The 21,094-nt window shown below is 39.1% G+C and overlaps 1 protein-coding gene across 4 annotated transcripts in view; it reads left to right on the top strand.

The window, feature by feature from the left end:
- DENND5A (DENN domain containing 5A) overlaps positions 1-21,094 on the top strand; it is a 95,602-nt gene that overhangs the window by 44,972 nt on the left and 29,536 nt on the right. For all 4 annotated transcript variants that reach the window (XM_045825421.1, XM_045825420.1, XM_045825419.1 and 1 more), the window contains 4 exons: positions 712-899; positions 6,471-6,788; positions 12,689-12,904; positions 13,632-13,866. In XM_045825421.1, the coding sequence (XP_045681377.1) occupies positions 712-899; positions 6,471-6,788; positions 12,689-12,904; positions 13,632-13,866 (957 nt within the window). The remainder of the gene's footprint in view (positions 1-711; positions 900-6,470; positions 6,789-12,688; positions 12,905-13,631; positions 13,867-21,094) is intronic.

The raw sequence follows: 21,094 nt of genomic DNA, 5'->3' as shown, positions 1-21,094 counted from the left end.
ATTTTAAATTGTATGTTCCTTCTTTGTCTCTTTTGGCCTGAAAGGGGGACATACTGCTTGTGAATATTAATTTTTTTAGTTTTGATTTTAACTGGTTCATTTTATTGGCTTTGCCCCAATGTGTTTATTACTCATTAAAAAAAAACAAACCAGGTCTAGAAATTGCATTCTGAAGAGCTAAACTGTGAGCACAGGCCTTCCCTTCCACACTGTTTCTGACCTAGAACAAGAGTTTTGAGTCATGCAAGTCAGTCTTCTGGGTCTTTCAAGTTCTAGGGAAGTGTTAAAGTAACCCATCTGTGCTGTTCTCAATAAGGACAGGTTGCACCTCCTTATTGAATGCAGGCATAATCTGAGTGTTGAAGGAGCCTATTTTGTCTTCCGTGCTGAGCAGAGACCCAGACTGCTGTTCCTTTTCTTTCGATTTCAATTCTGTCTGAGAGAACATTCTGGTTTAGTGTTTGGAGCAAAGTGCTATTTATTAAATTTTATTATAATCAGGGACCTGTGGGGGAGGGTGCATTTCAACTTATTATCTGTTGAGGTCTCCGATACCCCCTGGGGAATCATACTCTGCACATACCCTTGCTCAAGTTTATTCTGATCCTTTCTAAATGTGAAATTGTTTTGAAGAGTTTAACTTACTATTTGGGAAGCAAGTGCCTTGTTTTTGACTGTTTGGTTTTTGTGTGTTTTTTTCTTTTGACCTAGATTACCAAAGGCTGATGACTGTGGCAGAGACAATTACAGCACTCATGTTTCCTTTCCAATGGCAGCATGTCTATGTCCCTATTCTCCCGGCTTCTCTACTACATTTCTTAGATGCTCCTGTTCCATACCTGATGGGCTTGCATTCCAATGGCCTGGATGACCGGTCAAAGCTGGAGCTGCCTCAAGAGGTGAGAGAAGTGTGGAGCTTGACTGCTGATGCTCCTGGCCTCAATCTGGAACTGGGAAGAGAAGGGCTTTGGGATATGCCCACTGTGGTGTCCCCACATTTGTTTTCTTTCATTTTGGGAAATGTTAGTAACTTTCCAGGAGAAAAATAAAAACAATGAACATTTACCTCAGTTTATATCATTTCAGAAACACTCATCATCTTTATCACTTGACATATGAGAGGGGACCTGACAAAAAAACCAGAATTATATTCTGGAGGGCAGGCCCCTTGTAGTATAGGCTTCCCCCCAGGGTGAGTGTTCTAGGAACCCATCTGTATCAGTGCACCAGCTGATGTTGTGAGAGGCTGTGTTTGGCTTCAGTGAACTTTTTTGGAAGACTCTTTCAGCACGTTTGCCCATTTCATGATGGGTGATCTATGAGTGCATCTGCCCACACCATGCTGAGTGTCCAGCAGTTTTTGACCAAAAATGTCATGATCCCCATGCCCTACTCTCTCTTATTCACCCGATCTCACCTCAAGCAACATTTTTGTTTTCCTGATGAAAAAAATTGCCATGTGGAAGAGGTGAAACAAAAAACAGCGGAAGCACTAAATGGCATCAGAATCAGTAAGTTCAAAAACTGCCCCAAGCAGTGGAAAAGTCTTGATAGGTGTAATGCATCAAATGGGGAGAGTGCTTTGAAGGTGACTGAAGTTTAAACATGTAAGAATAAATGTACAAGTTTTTGTAAGTAAATTCTTTTTTTTTTGGAGCCCCTCCTTGTATAAAGTCCCTGTTGTCTCTGTGTTTGTACAATTATGAATTGCCTTTTTCAATCACAGTATTTTACACACTTGAAAAAAAAGATTTTATTTATTTATTTTTAGAGAGGAGTAAGGGAGGGAGAGAAACATCGATGTGTAATCACTTGCCTCTGGCATGCCCCCAGCTGGGGACCTGGCCTGCAACCCAGACATAATACCCTGAGGAGGAATCAAACCGGTGACCTTTTGCAGGACACCGTCCAACTCACTGAGCCACACTAATCAGGGCTGTCATAAACATTTTAAACATATGCAAAAGAGTAGCATAAGGAATTCATATGTTTTCAGTGCCCAGCTATAACACTTATATGTGTTAAGTTATATATTTCTATACCTGTCCCCCCTTTATTTTAAGGAATGCCCCAAACTGTAATTTTATAATAACTTTAGTGGTCAGATGTATATTAATAAATCAGTGGTTTTCTTTTACAGCCCACAGTTCATCTGTAAAACTTGATTCGATCATTGTGATTCTTGTGTTACCGAGTCAGCTTCGAAAATGTTTTTTGTTCAGTATAAGAAGGCCTTGAGAGAAGGCTTTTCTTTTCTTGCTGTGAGGGTGGCCTGCTCCTCTTTCCTATTGTTTTAAATACCAAAATATAAAATTACATATTTATATGTTTACGCCCTACTTTATTCTAAATAGATTTAAAACATGATTAGAAATGATTGTTTTGTTTTTTATTTTCCTAGAATTACTAATAGAACTGGTCTACCTTTTTCAGTCATTTTGTAGCTGGTATGAAACCAGCTGGGAAGGGCTTTTCTATTCCAACTTTCTTAGTCATTAGCAAGGCCTGGGAAGACTTTGGAAAAAATGGATACTGGTGTCAACATGATTCTTTTTCCTCCCTCCATCAGAATTTTTTTTGGGGGGAAGATTTTTTGTGTGTAACTGAAGAATACGAGTAAGGGGACCTCCGAAAAGGGAGCGTTCTTGTGGAATTGGGTCTGAGCAGCATTCATGTCATTAGGCATGTTTGGGTAGTGTGCGCGATGAACCTGCTGATAATTACGTCACATTCATAACATTTAAATTATAGTCAAATGCATCTCTTTACTGTTTTTTCTTTCCTTTGGTTTTATTTATTTTTTAAGATTTTATTTATTAGTTTTTAGTCCCTGTGGGAAACTTTAGACTGGGGAGAAAAGAACTGACTTTCTCAAGGAGTGAAGCACCATGAAAGATACACGTAATGAGTGGAGAGTGACAGTATCTTTGAAAGACAGCTTTGGGATAGCTCATAAATGATGCATTTATAGTAAAAAAAATTCTCAGTGTACGAAAGCATAAAGAATAAAGTAAAAATTACTTCAAATGTCACCACCTAGAGATAACTAGTTTCGACATTTTGGTGGACATCTTGTGTGTACCTGTATGTTGCTAGAGGGAAGTTTTGAGTCAGTGCTGGGAAAATTCACCTGGGCCTGTGCAGAAGGGCATTATCACAGTACTGGGGTGGGGCCAGCTTGATTTGTAAAAGGGACTTTATCTTCTGGAAGGGCGGAGAGTGTACATTCGCTGACCCTCCGCTATATCAGAATTCATCAGTTGCTACTCCATCTTGGGCATCAGAAGTCTGAAAAGCCCTTTGTTTCTTTCTACAACAACACATGAGCTCAGCTGACCCTGAGCAAGTAAAAGTGCTGGGCTGCTTTTGTGGGGTATCCTTTGTCCTGTGCTTCTCTTTCTGGGTTTTCGTTGTTTGAGTTCAGGAAGGAGTCAGTTGTCCACGGCTATGTCAGGGGACGCAAGCAGAGGATATAAAAGTGAAGGAGGTGTTTCTTCTTTCTATCTTGGGTCCTTCTTTCCTACTTTTTTCCCTCCTTTCTCAGTGTACTCCTTCATTATCTTTTTCCCAGTAAGTTGCGTGTTGTGCTCCCCTCCAGTGAATAACATGAGGTAGACTATGGGGTGGAGATGGCTGTGACTTGGTGTTAGGAACTTAGGGCTAGGAAAGGGCATTGATATCTCCTGCAGGAAGAGATTTGAGAGACTTTTTTGGATTTTGGGGGATCCATGTGGTCCTTACCTCAGAGCAGCTAAGTCTTCCCGTGGCCTTTACTAACAAGGCAGAAGGGTAACTGAGGAAAACTGATCATTTCCCCTTCCAAGCGACTTCTTGTCCGCTAAGCTGTTTTGCAGGAGTTAGCCTCATCTCAGCTGTGGAATGGGGTACATGAGGAGTTTGATGTGGGCTTCTGTTTGTCAGAGCCCTCTGTGTGCTGGTAGGAAAGAACATGAGACTATTCTGTGACCTAATAATTAAATGTTCTCGTTTTTTACTTTGCCTTCTTATCCTTACCTCCTTCAGCCCAACTCTGCAGAGAATGGCTAGTGGTGTCTACTCAGAGGCTCCTGTGTTACTCTAGCCCATCTCTGAAGTGGCCCTGAGCGGTTTTCTCTCTCTAGCCACCTCTGATCAGGAGTATATCTTCAGTATGTGGATGTAGCATTTGGAGTTCATAAAATTCTTTACAGACATTCTATATTTGGTTCACAGCATTGGGAGAAAAGCCAAACCAAGCACTGTTGGGCGGATGCAGTTATTTTTAGCTACCTTAGTATTTCCTATTGCACAAACTGCTTTTTTCCCCTCAATCAATGGCACAAATGCATTGTGTGCCTCTGGTGGGCCACAGTGCTTTGTTCTGTTAGCTGAATGGACAGGGCCTAGGAAGCAGGCAGGTGTTCTTCATGACTAGATGATTTAGTTCTGTCTCTACTGTCTTTTTAAGTGACTTGGTGTGAAAGCATTTATAATTTTAAAGTCTTAAAGGAATAAACAAAAATAGCCTTTTAAACATTTATTGGCCCTTTAAGTTAGGCAGGGCTTAAAATTGTTATCTTGTGAGAAATTCTAGAAAGCTAAATTGTAAGTGATTCATTTTCTAATCTTTAAATTGAGGATATGGGAAAGTTCTCTTTTTTAGTTATAGATTGGTAGAGTAATTTATACACTGAGCAAATGTTTATTGAATGAATGTGTGCATGGAGATGTTATGACATGCAGTTTTAGTAGATTGAGAATAGTTCTATTAAGCTAGACTTATGTTACCATCCTGCCTTTTCTTTGCAAGGATAAACAAAAGGTGGACAAGTGGACCAAGATTTTATTACACAATGCAGACATCTAGTCAAAGGAGGGACTGCTTAGTAATGGAGCTGGAAAAATTGCTTGTTCATAGGGGAAAATAGCTAAAAAAGGATTCCTACACCATAACAAAATAAACAAGATGGATTACGAAGTTAAATGTCAAAAGCAAAAATCTAATTTTTCTGGAAGAAAATATTAAAAAATACATTTCTGACTTCTGTAAACAAGATACAGATTAATAAATTGGATTTTTTAAATTAAGGAAAGGACATCTTTAAATGAAATGATGATAAAAACTATGAGAACATATGTGTAACACATGTAACATACAAAGAGTTAGAAAAATAATAAGTAACCCATTAGAAAAATGTGTTAAAACCATGGAAGATATTGTATAAAATATATGCATTAAAATTTTTACTAGCAGTCACAGAGGTGTAAATTAAATGCATCTATTTCAGTGTCAAAATTAAGAAATCTGATGATACATTAGCATTTTTATTTATTACAGAATTTTCCTATGTAGTAATTTTATATATATATATCCATTTATTGAATTTTTTTTATTCCACAGTGATAATAACAATGTTTGACTAACATTTGTTATGCACTGTGGGCCTGGCACTGTTCTAAGTCTTCAACATTGATTGTTTCATAAACCGCAAAACAAACCTGTGACATAGGTAATATTATTCCCATTTTATGAATGAAACAAATTCTTAAACACTTAACAGTGCACTACAATGAAGGAAATGACAGATATCTTGGTCAGAACAGGTTGATGGTCATAAGATAAATATAAAAAATAAAAGGCATTTCTAATTTATAGCTGTAAGAAAATTCCAACAGCACAGGAACTATAAAATATTTAGGTTAAATTGAACAAGAAATGTGTAAGAGCACTAAGGGGAAGAGTGGATGGTTAAGAGCCTGAGGGTGTGACTGAAGTCAGATAAGCTGAGTTCAAATCCCAGCTCTAATACTTACTAGCTGTGTGACATTGGACAGGTTACTTAACCTCTCTGTGTCAATTTTGTCTTTAAGTATAGATAGATTTTGCCAAATTGTTCTTTGTTAATCCAGATTACCCACCTCATCAGTAGTGTAGTGTATGAGAGTGGTGTCTCTCTATCTAGAACAATCGTAAAGCCAGAAGGAAGCACAGAAATCATCAAGACCAGCAATCAAATCTTACAAATCAAGACTGAGGCTCAGAAAGGGATAATAGTATGCTCAGGGCCATATAGGAAGAAGTGACAGAGTCAGATCTGGGACCTAAATTTCTGATGTACTCCTTGTGTTCTTTTTACCACTGTAAGAATTCATGAATTTGACAAACATTTTATGAGCATTTATAATATATGAGACTTTTTTGCTAGATGCTAAACATAATAATTCTTACCACTCTGATTTTATCTCTTTATTACCATTTTATAGCCGAAGAAACAGATTCAGAGAGTTAAGTAACTTTCTTAAGCTCATACAACAAGAAAGTGGCAGGGGAGAATTGGAACTCAGGTCTATTTTCTTCCTGAGCCTCATCTTCTTTATACCATACTTGATACGTGTCCATTTCAGATGTTTTCTCTTTCCTCTCTTGTTCATTATCCTTTTTGAAACTTATTCGTTAATGTTCACATTCCTCATCCTGTTTTGACTGCCAGGCCAACCTCTGCTTTGTGGACATTGACAACCATTTCATTGAGCTGCCAGAGGACCTGCCTCAGTTTCCCAACAAATTGGAGTTTGTCCAGGAAGTCTCTGAGATTCTCATGGCATTTGGCATTCCTCCTGAAGGGAACCTTCATTGCAGTGAGAGTGCCTCCAAGCTGAAGAGGCTCCGGGCATCTGAGCTTGTCTCTGACAAGAGGAATGGGAACATCGCAGGTTCCCCTTTGCATTCCTATGAGCTCCTCAAGGAGAATGAAACAATCGCACGGCTGCAAGCCTTGGTCAAGAGGACTGGGGTGAGCCTGGAAAAGGTAAGATGCTGTTTATAAATCTGTGACAGGTTTGGTCTAGGCTAGGGTGCTGTCCTGGTGAAAATTGCAGGATGTGAAAGTACTAAGTTTAGGAAAAGGCACATTCGTTTGCAGTGTAAGAATGCTTTTGTATGGGAGACAGTGGATTCAGCTCTGGCAAACATCCTAGTAAATGCTACTTGAATCCAAATCTGGGATTAAATCTGGGTAGTATTTCACTTGGGTATCAAGGAGAACCTGCTCTCGTTCTATGTGAACACTACTGTAGAGTGACTTGGTTGGGTAATCTTTGTGTTCAGACCTCTTTCAGATCCATTGTCCTGTGAGTTTCACAGCAACCTAAAGCATACAGAGGAGGTGTTGTTAAATCTCTTTCTTTTTAGATATCAAAGCAAGCAGGAAATTTATTAAGGAACTGCACTTCCCAAGAAATGGGAGTGTGCCATCTCCGGGCAGGGAATGGCTCTATTCTACTGAAAGGTTATAGGAATATTTTAAAAAGATTTTATTTATTTATTTATTTAGAGAGAGAGAGAGAGAGAGAATGAGAGGGAGAGAAACATCAATGTGAGAGATACATTGATTGGTTGCCTCTTGCACGCCCCCAACTGGGGACCTGGCCTGCAACCCAGGCATGTAACCTGACTGGGAATTGAGTCAGTGACCTTTCGGTTCTCAGGCTGGCACTCAATCCACTGAGCCACACCAGCCAGGGCTTTTAAAAATATATATATATATTTTATTGATTATGCTATTATAGTTGTCCCATTTTTTTCTCCCCTTTATTCCCTCCACCTGTACCCCCATTTCAACCAACATTCCCCCACGTTAGTTCATGTCCATGGGTCATACATATAAGTTCTTTGGCTTCTCCATTTCCCATGCTGTTCTTAACCTCCCCCTGTCTATTTTCTACCTACCATTTATGCTTCTTATTCCCTGTACCTTTTCCCTCATTCTCTCCCCACCCTTTCCCCACTCATAACCCTCCATGTGATTTCCATTTCTGTGATTCAGTTCCTGTTCTACTTGTTTGCTTAGTTTTTTATTTTTTTTAGGTTCAGTTGTTGATAGTTGTGAGTTTGTTGTCATTTTACTGTTCACATTTTTTATCTTCTTTTTCTTAGATAAGTTTCTTTAACATTTCATATAATAAAGGCTTGGTGATGATGAACTCCTTTAACTTGACTTTATCTGGGAAGCACTTTATCTGCCTTTCCATTCTAAATGAAACCTTTGCTGGATAGGGTAATCTTGGTTGTAGATCCTTGCCTTTCATGACTTCAAATACTTCTTTTCAGCCCCTTCTTGCCTGCAAGGTCTCTTTTGAGAAATCAGCTGATAGTCTTATGGGAACTCCTTTGTAGGTAACTGTCTCCTTTTCTCTTGCTGCTTTCAAGATTCTCTCCTTATCTTTAATCTTGGCTAAAGTAATTATGATGTGCCTTGGTGTGTTTCTCTTTGGGTCCAACTTCTTTGGGACTCTCTGAGCTTCCTAGACTTCCTAGAATTCTGTTTCTTTTGCCAGATTGGGGAAGTTCTCCTTCATTATTTGTTTAAATGAGTTTTCAATTTCTTGTTCTTCCTCTTCTCCTTCTAGCACCCCTGTGATTCAGGTGTTGGAATGTTTAAAGCTGCCCCAGAGGTTCCTAAGCCTCTCCTCATTTTTTTGAATTCTTGTTTCTTCATTCTGTTCTGTTTGGATATTTATTTCTTCCTTCTGTTCCAAATCATTGATTTGAGTCCGTTTCCTTCCTGTCACTGTTGGTTCCCTGTACATTTTCCTTTATTTCACTTTGTATAACCTTCACTTCTTCCTCTATTTTATGACCATACTCAACTGTTTCTGTGAGCATCCTGATTACCAGTATTTTGAACTCTACATCTGATAGGTTGGCTATCTCTTTGTCACTTAGTTTTGATTTTGGATCTTTGATCTGTCTTTTCATTTGGGCCATATTTTTTCCGTCTCCTAGTGGCTGTTATGTAGTTAAGTGCTGTAGCCGTAGATATTTGTTAGGGTGGGGCAACCCACTTCGCTGTGTTGTGGTGCTGTATGTGGGAGAGGGGTCTGAGAGGGAACAATGCCGGTTGCCCAGTTCTTGGCTGGCTTTCAGTCACTTCCCCTGCTACCCATGAGCAAATTGGGCCCTTCTGGTGCTTATTCCCAGATGGGTGGGTTTGTGTACATTCTAGGACCCCGTGGGTCTCTCCAATGAACTCTCCTATGAGCTGGGAGTTTCTCCTGCTGCCAAAACCCCCATAGATTTTTATAGCCAGAGGTTTTTGAGGCTTTATTTCCCTGTGCTCAAACCCTGGGTTGCATGCTCTGTCTTGCTCCCCAGTTGTTCCTCCCATTTTGTCTGCATGCAAATGTGGGGCTACCAGGTTTGCCAGCTGCTGCCTTGCCCCACATCCTCTCCTCCCTGTCTGCCTGCCTCCGCCCCTCCTGCTGGTCTAGATGAATATTTCTTCTTTAACTCCTTGGTTGTGGGACTTCCATACAGTTCAATTATCTGGCAGTTCTGGTTGTTTTAAGTTTGTTGTTTTCCTTCTTTTGGTTGTGCAAAGAGGTAAAATGTATGTGTATTTAATCTCTTTATTAGCCCAAGGAACGGAGGCTTAGAGAGCCTGAGTGTTTTACCTAACATCCAATGACTTAGTAAGTGGCTGAGCTGAGGCTAGAACCTGGTCCCTTAAATTCTAGTCCTCTGTTCTTTCCAGGGATGTATTTAGCTTTCTATTTTTTGACTTTAATGAGACTGTCAGCTTTCTGCAGTTTTTCATGCTCCCTCAATTTCACTGTTAAATTACTTTTGTTAATTACATATGGGCTAATGTAATTACAAAATGGGCTGATGTAATCATTTTGTTGTGCTTTTTTTTTAAGTGAATTGTGAAACATTTCATTTTCCTGCTTTATTTAGATAGTAGGGCAGATATTAAAAAAAATCATCACAGGGACTTTCGGTTAATATAGAGGTATAGGTAGACATGCTTTACCTCCTTGCATAATCACACAGAGAATTACAACTAAACCTCAAAACAAGTAACACCCAGAGCTCTTAGAAAATTGAACTGTTTGGAAATCCGACAACCAAGGATTTAACGATGGGTAGGAGGAGTGGAGATGTGGAGGTGGGTGGACAGGCGAGGAGATGTGGTGTGGTGCAGAGGGGCAGCATTGGTGTAACAGGAGGTCCCACTTTCACCAGTGGTGGATAAAAATCGGGAGGGATACCTTGGGAGCAAGCAGTGCCAGCCCCAGGCCAGATTGCACAGCCCAGGGTTCTAGCTCTGGGAAGATAAATCCCTTTAACTTCATGGCTGTAAAAATAAGTCCATGTTGGGGCAGCAGAAGACACTGCCAGGTTTTCAGGAGACTCCACTTACAGGGACCACATGGTTTTAGAACGTGTGCAAACCCACCCACTCTGAGATTCACCACCAGGGCAACACCTGGAAGGGCGCCAATCACATATGGTAAGTGGGTGAAGTGACTGGAAACAGGGTGAGTGCCAGGCAAACATCTGGAAGCTAGGCAGTGACAGTGTCCCCTCTCCGAGCCTTCCCCCTACACTCACACAGCCACAAAGTGGTGAAGTGGGTTGCCCCACCCTGGAGATTACCTAAGGCTTTGCTCACACAATTTATAGATGTCTTTTCTATAATAGGCCACACTAGTAAGTCAGGAAGTCAAAGCAGCTCTACTTAATACACAGAAACAAACACAGGGAGGCTGCCAAATTGAGGAGACAAAGGAACATGGCCCAAATGAAATAACAGAACAAAACTCCAGAAAAAGAACTCAACAAAGTGGAGATAACCAACTTATCAGATGCAGAGTTCAAAGTGCTGGTGATCAGGATGTTGAAGAACTCATTGAGTACAACAAAACCATAAGGGAAGAAATGAAAGTTGTGCTAAGTGAAATAAAGAAAAATCTACTTGGAACCAACAATGGAAAGGATGAAGCTGAGATAATGATTTGGAACACAAGGAAGAAAAAAGCATTCAATTAGAGCAGCAGGAAGAAAAAAGAACTTAAAACAAATGAGGATAGCCTTAGGAACCTCTGGGGCAACTTTAAACGTACGAGCATCAGAATCATAGGGGTGCCAGAAGGAGAAGAGGAACAATAAGAAATTGAAAACTTATTTGAAAGAAAGCTTTCCTAATTTGGCAAAGGAAACAGACATACAAGTCTGGGAGGCACAGAGAGTCCCAAATAAGTTGGACCCAAACAGGACCACACCAAGACACATCATAGTTAAAATGCCAAAAGTTAAAGAGAGAATCTTTTAAAAAAAATCTTTTTAAAGATTTTATTTATTTTTATTTATTTATTTTTTATTTTTATTTTTATTGTTGTTAAAGTACACTTTTCTGCCTTTTACTCCCATCCCAGCCCACCCCCCCAGCCCTCCCCACCTCCCTCCCGTTTCTACCCCCACCTTGTTTTTGTCCATGTGTCTGATAAAGAGAGAATCTTAAAAGCAGCAAAAGAAAAGCAGAGAGTTACCTACAAAGGAATTCCCATAAGACTATCAGCTGACTTCTCAAAAGAAATCTTACCAGCAAGAAGGGGCTGGAAAGAAGTATTTGAAGTCATGAAAGGCAAGGACCTACATTCAAGATTACTCTATCCAGCAAAGCTATCATTTAGAATGGAAGGGCAGATAAAGTGCTTCCCAGACAAGGTAAATAAAGGCTAAAGGAGTTCATCATCTCCAAGCCATTATTACATGAAATGTTAAAGGGACTTATTTAAGAACAAGAGCAAAACTGTGAACATTAAAATGGCAAAAAATTCCCTACTGTCAACAACTGAATCTGAAAAATAAGCAAACAACTAGAACAAGAACAGAATCATAGATATGGAGATCATTTTGAGGATTATCAGCGGGCAGGGGGAGGAGAGAGAATAGGGGGGAATGTATGGGGAATAAAAAGCATAATTGGTTAGGTACAAAATAGACAAGGGGGGATGTTAAGAATAGTATAGGAAATGGAGAAGCCAAAGAACTTATATGTATGACCCATGGACTTGAACTAAGTGGAGGTGATTGCTGGAGGGAATGGAGGTTCTGGGTAGAGGGGGGCAAAGGGGGAAAATCTGGGACAACTGTAATAGCATAATCAGTAAAATATATTTAGAAAACATCATGGCCAGTTAGTAATAACTATGTGTGGTTCCAGTTGGTTACTAGAAATAGCAGGGTAACACTTTATAAAGTACATGATTGTCTAACTACTGTGCTATATACCTGAAACTAATATAAAAATATGAATGTAAACTGTAATTGAAAAATTGTAAACATAAAAAAATGCAAAAAATATCATGACCAGTTATAGAGGAGCAGAGAAATATTTAGAGAGATTAAAAAGGTTAAAAAGACACAATAAGGAAAAATTCTTAGGGAGACATAAGGAAAGTGATATGGGGGAGAAAATCAAAAAGATGTAGGTCAAGCTAGAGTCTAGTCATGCTTCTTTGCATTATCATTTTCTTACTGACTTCCAGATTCCCTCCTTCCCCAGACCTTTGAGATAAGTTGCACCGTTTTCTCTATTGCTGAATCTCTCTCTTCCCATAATGATCACTTTCATTGAGTTACTGGGTACCTGCAAGTGGAACATCTCATTTATCTCTTCTCCATGTCCGTATCCCTTTTTCTTTTTCTTTTTCCCTTCTCTCTCTCTCCCTCTCTCCCCCGTCCCTGTCTCTCTCTCACTCTCTCCCTCTCTCTCCCTGTCTCCCCCTCTCTCTCTCTGTCTCTCTCCCCCTCCCTCCCTCCCGCAAAGTAAATGACCGGGGAGAAAAAAAACAAATGAGTTGCATTTTTTTGGGATAAGAGGAAAAAACTTCTGTGTTCTCAACTGTCATTTCTTTTTTATAGCTGGAAGTACGTGAAGACCCCAGCAGCAATAAGGATCTGAAAATTCAGTGTGATGAAGAAGAACTCAGGATTTACCAGCTAAACATTCAGATCCGGGAAGTTTTTGCAAATCGTTTCACTCAGATGTTTGCTGATTATGAGGTGTTCGTCATTCAGCCCAGCCAGGATAAGGAGTCCTGGTTTACCAACAGGGAGCAGATGCAAAACTTTGATAAAGTGAGTTTAATCTGCTGGGGCGATGGTAATGCACGAAGGTTTAACTGGTGACAAGTTTTTCTTGCATAATACAGAGGACCCTTGAACAATGTAGGGGTTAGGGGAGCCAAACCCCTGCACAGTCAGAAATTTGGGTATAACTTTTGACTCCCCCAAAACTTCATCTGTCCCTTGGTATCTGTGGGGACTTGTTTCCAAGATCCTCACAGATGCTGAAATCGGCAGATGCTCAAGTTCCATAAGTAGAATGGTGTAGAACAACGTGTACTGCTGCATCCATGGTTCCCTACTGCGGATTGAAAATACTGTTTTTACCTGTGGTTGGTTGAATCCATAGATGCAAAATCCTGGGGTATGGATGGAGGACCAGCTGTATATTTATTGAAAACTATATGTATGTAAGTGGACTTGTGCAGTTCAAACCTATGTTGTTCAAGGGTGAGTTGTATTCTATGCTGGAAACAAGTTTATGGTCCCTCTCTTGTTGAGAAAATATAAGGTCTGGTTGCTTTGGAACAGAGGTCTGGTTCTTACTATGAAGTGATTTTACCTTGTGTTAAAAAACAATGATGAAGAGATTTTGCTGTTTGCTTTTCATCAATACCTAAGGAACTTAAGAGAATTATTATCATATTGGATCCTTTGGATGTGTTGCCTTTGCTGGTCAAGGCTGACATACCCTTTTCCCTTGTCCAGTGATGACTGTCTGTTTCCTTTTTCCCACCAGGCATCTTTTCTATCAGATCAGCCTGAGCCCTACCTGCCTTTTCTCTCAAGATTCCTTGAGACCCAGATGTTTGCTTCTTTCATTGACAATAAAATTATGTGTCACGATGATGATGATAAAGACCCTGTGCTGCGGGTTTTCGATTCCCGAGTAGACAAGATCAGGCTGTTGAATGTTCGGACGCCTACCCTCCGCACATCCATGTACCAGAAGTGCACCACTGTGGATGAAGCAGGTGAGGCCTCCTTGTTGCTGTACTTTTCAGCTTCTTGGATTATGTCCCCAATGTGTCCCTGTTCCTAAACATGCCACCTTCTTTCCCTGTTTCTGCTTTTGTATAAGTTGTTCCCATAGCCTGAAATGCTCTTTCCTGTCTTTTTTGCCTGGTTAACTTTTTTCATCCTTAAACACTGTGTCAGTTAGGAAGTGGCCCTGCTGTAGGTAATAGAGAATCTAATCAGCAGTGGGTTAGACAGATGTGGGGATTGTTTTTCTCAGAATAGCAAGAGTGCAAAATTGGTGGTTGCTGGTATTGGTTCATCTGCTCAACCGTGTAATCAGGAACTGAGGTTCTAACTTTATATTCAGCTGTCCTTAGTACATTGACTTCTATATTCATGCTGTTGCCTCATGTTTACAAGAGGCTTTTTATGTTCACATTCAGGGCAAGAAGAGGGGAGGTTGCTGCCAGCTGTATTTTCCCTTGTATCAGAAAGCAAAAGCTATCCCAGAAAAGCTATCCCAACAACTTCCATTGTCTCATGGGCCAGAGCCATGTTATGTGACCATACTTAAGTGCAAGGGAGGCTGTGAAAGTGAGTCATGAATTGGATGTAATGTTACCCTGAACAATACGGGATTCTATTAGCAAGAAAGAAGGGGCAAATGAGTTACATGTAAGCACTTGATAGTGTTTGAGGCAAAAAGCTGGTATGATTCCTCTGTGAAGCCTTCTCTAATGCCCTGAGGCCGAGTTGGTGCATTCCTCCTTTGCTCCTGTGTTGCTTTGTTCTTACCTCTCCTCTGTAATATCCGTTATTTTGAGCTATCATTACCTGGGAACAATTTAAGGGCAGAGACTATATTTATTTTCTTACCTCCCAACTTTTACCATTGTGCTTAGCACATACAGATGCTAAAAGTGGTTTGTTGTGTGCATGATAGAAAAGGCCTTTTTGTTCACAGAAGTCCTATGTAGATCAGTGTAGCTGGAGAATGGTCTTAATTTGAGGTGTCAGATTAGGTAGTATGTTCACTTCCTTGTGGGATGTTCAGTGTCCTTGTCACTGTTTTGTATATATTGTTCATTTGTTTACCAAACATTATAAATACCTACTACATGCTTAACATAAGCTAAGTACTCAACAAATGTTTACTGAATAAATAAACATGCCAAGTAAGCGTTTTTCTAGGTTTTGAAGAAGATATGTCTGGTGACAATTTGGACAAAGTCCTGTCTTCATTGACTGCATTCTCTAGCCGTCTGTCTTTATCTTTCAGCTCTTGATCCAGGACTTTCATTAAGATGACAATCCTCTTGGTTAAGGCTTGATTTGGGGACATGTTGCCCATGCAAGTGGGCTGCTCTGACATAGTCATCCACGCCTCCTGGAACACATCAGGCTTCAGATTCCTGAACCCTGCCTCAGGGTTTGGTCCTGGGGAGCTCGATGGAGATTTTTACAAGACTCCAAGATTTTTTAAATAAGATTTTTAGAGAAACATCTCCCAAGCCATCAGTTTAAATCGGGACTTCCCAATCTTTTATGTGGTGCTATACTTGAAAAGGACAGTATTTGTATATGGCTCACTGGAATAAAGGGAGGAGTCTGCTTGTAGCTGGAAGCTGTAAAGCGAGAGGCTCTAGTCACTTGAGGCACTGCTCATCTGCCCAAGGGTTGAGGCAGTCAATTCTTAACCCATCTGTATGAATTTGTTGGACACCTAACACCACAGTGCACTGGTTTGAATTACTCTGGTCTTCGTTGTGGCTGCACATGTGTTGTCATGAGCCAGTTAGAACGTGGGGTTTGGGGTGTGGAAGGGAGGGTTAACCCTCATTTGTATGACTCATTTCAGGAAAAAATGGGTATCACAGAGACCCTTCAGGCAACCCTTATGCTGTGCTCCAGGAATAATGGGAATACCTTTGTTGTTGTTATATCCCTCACCTGTGTCCCGTTATATCCCTCACCTGTGTCCCAGTGAGAGGCACTATAGATACGCTAGAGCAGGGATTTTGCCTTAGATACATAGCCTGGAGCCCACCCCACATGGACACTTCAGCTTCTTGAACCAGTCTGATTGGAAAATGGTAAAAGCATAACTAAAGGAATCTTTTTTGGAGATCTTTTAAAATGTTACACTTGAAAGGTATCTGGATGACAATCAATTCTTACTCACTAATTTTATTAGTAAAGATGTTCCATTGGCTCACCACGTATCCACTGGACCTAGATAGAGTATTGCTTGGTACGTTTTATCTTTTCTTTTTAGTGCTTGGCACATTTCAGACAACTGAATAAGTTCTGTTGAATAAGAGTAAAGGTGGGGGAAGCGAGGAAGGTTCAAAGAGAGAAGGCAACTTTAACCTAGGATAATAGCAAGGCCAAAAGGTTGAGATGTTTTTACGTGACTAGAAAATACCAGGAGTTTTACCAGCTATTTTTGTTCTTACTCTTAAAAATTTTTGAGGTATGATTGACATGCAATAAACCAAACATATTTAAAGTTTTCGTATATGTATTCACTTTCATCAAGAACTTGCAAACATACCTGTCATCCTCAAAAGTTCGCCATTTGTAAGACCTTCATCCCAGCTCCTCCCCACTCTCTCCAAATCCCACAACCACTGCTGTGATTTCTGTTACTGGACAGTTTTCGTATTCTAGAATTTTATAAACATGGAATCATATAGTAATTACTCTTTTTTTTTAACTTTGGCTTCTTAGCATAATTATTTTGAGATTCATGTAAGTAGTATTCCATTGTATGGATATTACTACCATTTGTCTGTTTACCTTTTTGGTGGGCACCTGGGCAATGAACATTTGTGTACAGACGTTTTCTTTGGATAAATAGCTAGGAGTGGAATAACTGGATCGTATGATGTTTGTATGTTTACTTTATAAAGAAACGGCCAAGTTGTCTTTCAAAGGGATTGTGCATTTTACATTCCCACTAGCAGTGTAGGAGAGTCATAGTTCTCCCACACTGTAGCCAGCATTAGTTTGGTCAGTCTTTTCAGTTTTAGCCATTCTGATAGGTGTGTAGTGGTATCTCATTGTGGTTTGTTTGTATGTTTCTGATGACTAATAATGTTGAACATTTGTCATCTGTTTATTTGCCATCCATCTTCTCTGGTGAGTTGCATGTTTAAAGTTTTTGCCCATTTTTAAAATTGGGTTATTTACTTATTAGTGAGTTTTGAAATTTCTTTATATATTCTGGATGCAAATCCTCTACCAGATATACCCACTCTGTGGCTTGTGTGTTTGTTTTCTTAACAGTGTCTTTTGAAGAATGAAGTTTTAAATGTTGATGAAGTGATAACTAATTTATCAGTTTTTAAAAAATTTATTATGCTTCTGGTGTTGTAGCTAAGAAATTTTTGCCTAAGTAAGGTCACATAGATTTTTTTAAAAGTTTTATTTATTTATTCTTTTTTTTTTTTAAAGATTTTATTTATTTATTTTTAGGGAGGGAACATCAATGTGCAGTTGCTGGGGGTTATGGCCTGCAACCCAGGAATGTACCCTGGCTGGGAATCGAACCTGGGACACTTTGGTTCCCAGCCCGCACTCAATCCACTGAGCTACGCCAGCCAGGGGTATTTATTTATTCTTAAAGAGAAGGAAAGGGAGGGAGAAAGAGAGGGAGAGAAACATCACTGTGTGGTTGCCTCTCACACACTGCCAACTGGTGACCTGGCCTGAACCCAGGCATGTGCCCTGACTGGGAATCGAACTGGCGACCTTTTGAGTTACAGGTTGACACTCAGTCCACTGACCCACACCAGCCAGAGCAGGATATTTTTCTCTATATTTCCTTCTGGAAGTTTTATAGTTTTAGGCTTTTTGTTTGAATCTATGATTAATTATAATTTCTATGAGTAATGTAAGTATCAGCTGTAGAAAAGGCTATTTTTTGTCCCATGAATTGCCTTTATTTTTCAATTTGAAAATAACTATTAGACATTTTTAAAAAGTCTGAACTGACATTAACACAGGCAGACTTAGTTTCTGTTTTACAAGATTTGACAATAAAAATGAATTACAAAAGAAGGCAGCCTTTTCTACATTTCTACTATTTAAGAATCGAAGACTGAATTTACTTGCACTAGGTGTCACACTTGAAGAAAACTGTGCTGGAAGAAGTAATTTTCTTGACCATTTAACATCTATGAAATAGTCAGTATATTAAACTCCCAGATCCCTCGCTTACAGAATGCACTATCACCTCCCCGTCTGCCCATAGTCTTTCTGACTTAAGTAGCAGGCACCAAAGTAGAGCCTACTGTGCCCTGGTTTCCTGGATGGGCGGGTACATTTCAAATAGGAAGTTTGCTTGTATGAGTATGATTTGATTGAAGTTACTGCTACTTGGCATAAAATCTAAATAGTGGAAAGTTTCCCAGCCTTTTCTTGGACACTGTAGGTAGATAAGTCTATGCTTAAATAAATAAACTGTCGTATATGGTAGAAAAGGATTGGAAAGAACAGTGTTATTGATTTTCTTAAACTTGTATTCCTACGGCTATGCTGTGTCGGTAACAGAGAGGAAACTAAGTTCTGAGAATCTTGGCACAATTCTGTTTTCCAGCAGTTTTTTTGTGATTGTGTTTAACTTTATTTGTTAAAGCACTTCATCCTTCCTTATGAAGCTAGATTGACTTCTTCCTTGTTGGTTCCCTAACAATTCCAGTAATAGATTTTAAAGTGTGTTTTCTCTTAAACCATTACTGTTTTTAGTCAGATAAATTTTATATATCCACATACTGTAAAGATTTAGAAGTATTCCTATTAACCGTGTTCTCTCTTAGGGTTTCTTTCTACTCTGTGCGTATGTAGACCTGCTGCTGGCAGTTCTGAAAGCTAGGGTTCTAGAGTGTGAAATTTATTCTTTTTTTAAAGTATATTTTATTGAGTATGCTGTTACAGTTGTCCCAATTATTTTCCCCTTTGCTCCTCTCCCCTGTAGCAGTCCCCCACTCCCTTAGTTCATGTCTATGGGACGTGCATGGAAGTTCTTTGGCTTCTCCCTTTCCTGTATTATTCTTAACATTTCCCTTTCTATTTTGTTCTTACCAGTTATGCTTCTTGATCCCTGCACCATTTCCCCATTTCTCCCCCTTCCCCCTCCCAGCTGATAACCCTCCAAATGCTCCCCATACTTATGATGAATTGCCTTTTTATCCTTTGTCAAAGTATAAGCTGTATATAGGTTATGTGTAAACCTATTTCTGGGTTCTCTGTTCTGCTTCATTAATCTACATTTAATCTACATTTACACCATTGCTTAATTACTCTAGCTATATATTAAATCCCGAAGTCTTAATTACTGTAGCTTTATATTAAATCCTGAAGTCAGGTAATGTTAGTCCTTCAACTTTCTTCTTCTTTTTTTAAGATCTTATTTATTTATTATAGACAGAGGGGGAGGGGAGGGAGGAAGAGAGGGAGAGAAACATCAGTGTGTGATTGCCTCTTGTATGCCCCCTACCGGGGGACCTGACCTGGTTTGCAGCCCAGGCATGTGCCCGGAATGGGAATCAAACCAACAACCCTTTGGTTGGTAGGCTGGCACTCAGTCCACTGAACCACACCAGCCAGGGCAACTTTATTCTTTTTCAAAGTTATTTTGATTGTTCTAGGCCCTTTGTATTTCATAGATATTTAGAACCAGCTTATCAATTTCTATAAACACCCTTCTGAAATTTTGATTGGGATTACCTTGAATCTATACATCAATTTAGGGAGAATTGACATCTTAACATTGAGTGTTCTGATCCATGAACATGGCATATCTCTGTATTTATTTAGGTCTTTAATTTCTCTCAGCAGTTTTGTACAAGTATTTTTTAGTATACAAGTTTTGCATGCTTTTGTCATATTTATCCCTAAGTATTTAATATTTTTGGTATTATAAATACTTAAAATTTTAAATTTTTGATTGTTTATTACTAATATAGAATATAATAGAGTTTTGTAATTGATCTATGTCATGCAACCACACTAAACTTACTTTTAATAGCTTTTTTGTAATTATATCAGATCTTCTACATAGATAAATCATATTGCCTGGGAATAATGATAGTTTTACATTTTTCTTTCCAGTCTGGTGCCTTTTATTTCTTGCCTTTTGCACTGGCTTTACTACAGTGTCAAACAGAAGTGGTGAGAGTAGACATCTTTGTCTTGTTCCTGATTTTAGGGGGAAAACATTCACCATCATCTACAGATGTTTACTCTGTTACTAGTTTACCAAAACTTTTTATCAGCAGTGGGTGCTGTATTTCATTAAATGCTTCTTCTGCATCTATTGGGGTAATTGTGTGGTTTTTAGTTTTAGTTTGTTAATATGGTGAGTTACTAAGTCTTGCATTCTGGAGGTAAACTCCATTTGATCATGATGTATTATCTTTTTGTATATTATTAAATTCAGTTTACTAAAATTTTGTTTAGAATTTTTTCATCTCTGTTCATGAGGAATTTTGTTTCATAGTTTTATGTAATATCTTGCCTGATTTGGTATCACGATAATGATGGCTTGAAAGAATAAATTGGGAAGTATTCTCTCCTCTTCAGTTTCCTGGAAGAGCATGTGTAAGTGATACTGTTTCTTCTTTAGATGTTTGGCAGAATTCATCAGTGAAGCCATCTGGGCGTGGAGGGTTGGGTTTTTTGCTGGAGGGGAGGGAAGATTTTAAACTATAGATTCAATAAAAAAAAAGAGCTATTCATATTAGCTGTTTCTTCTTGAGTCAACTTGGCAGTTTGCATCTTTCAAGGAATTTGTCTATTTCACCTGTTGTCAAATTTTTTGGCATTAAGTTATATGTGATGTATCCTGTCAAATGTGTAGCAATGTCACTTCTCTCATCCCTGACATTGGTAAATTTGTGTCTTTTCCTTTTTATCCTGATTGATCAGACTAGAAGTGTATTAGTTTTACTGATCTTCTGAAAGAATCAGTTTCTGGATTTATTAATTTTGTCTATTTATTTCATTGATTTCACTCTGGCCTTTATTATTTCTTATACTTTGACTTTAAATTGCTCATCTTTTTCTAGTTTCTGAAGGTGGAAGCTAAGCTCATTAATTTGAGATCTTTTTTCTTTTCTAAGGCAGGCATTTATTTTCATAAATTTCCTTTCAGCTAATATTAATGACATGCTACAAATTCTTATGTTTTGTGCTTTTGTATTCAGTTCTTACTTCCCTTTGATTTTTTTTTTTTGGTTG

This window comes from Phyllostomus hastatus, unplaced genomic scaffold (assembly GCF_019186645.2).
Source record: "Phyllostomus hastatus isolate PE091 unplaced genomic scaffold, TTU_PhHast_1.1 phas_scaffold_585, whole genome shotgun sequence".
In the NCBI taxonomy this organism is placed as follows: Eukaryota; Metazoa; Chordata; class Mammalia; order Chiroptera; family Phyllostomidae; genus Phyllostomus; species Phyllostomus hastatus.
Note: the sequence above shows the minus strand (reverse complement) of the source record. Positions and strands in the feature narration are given on the sequence as shown.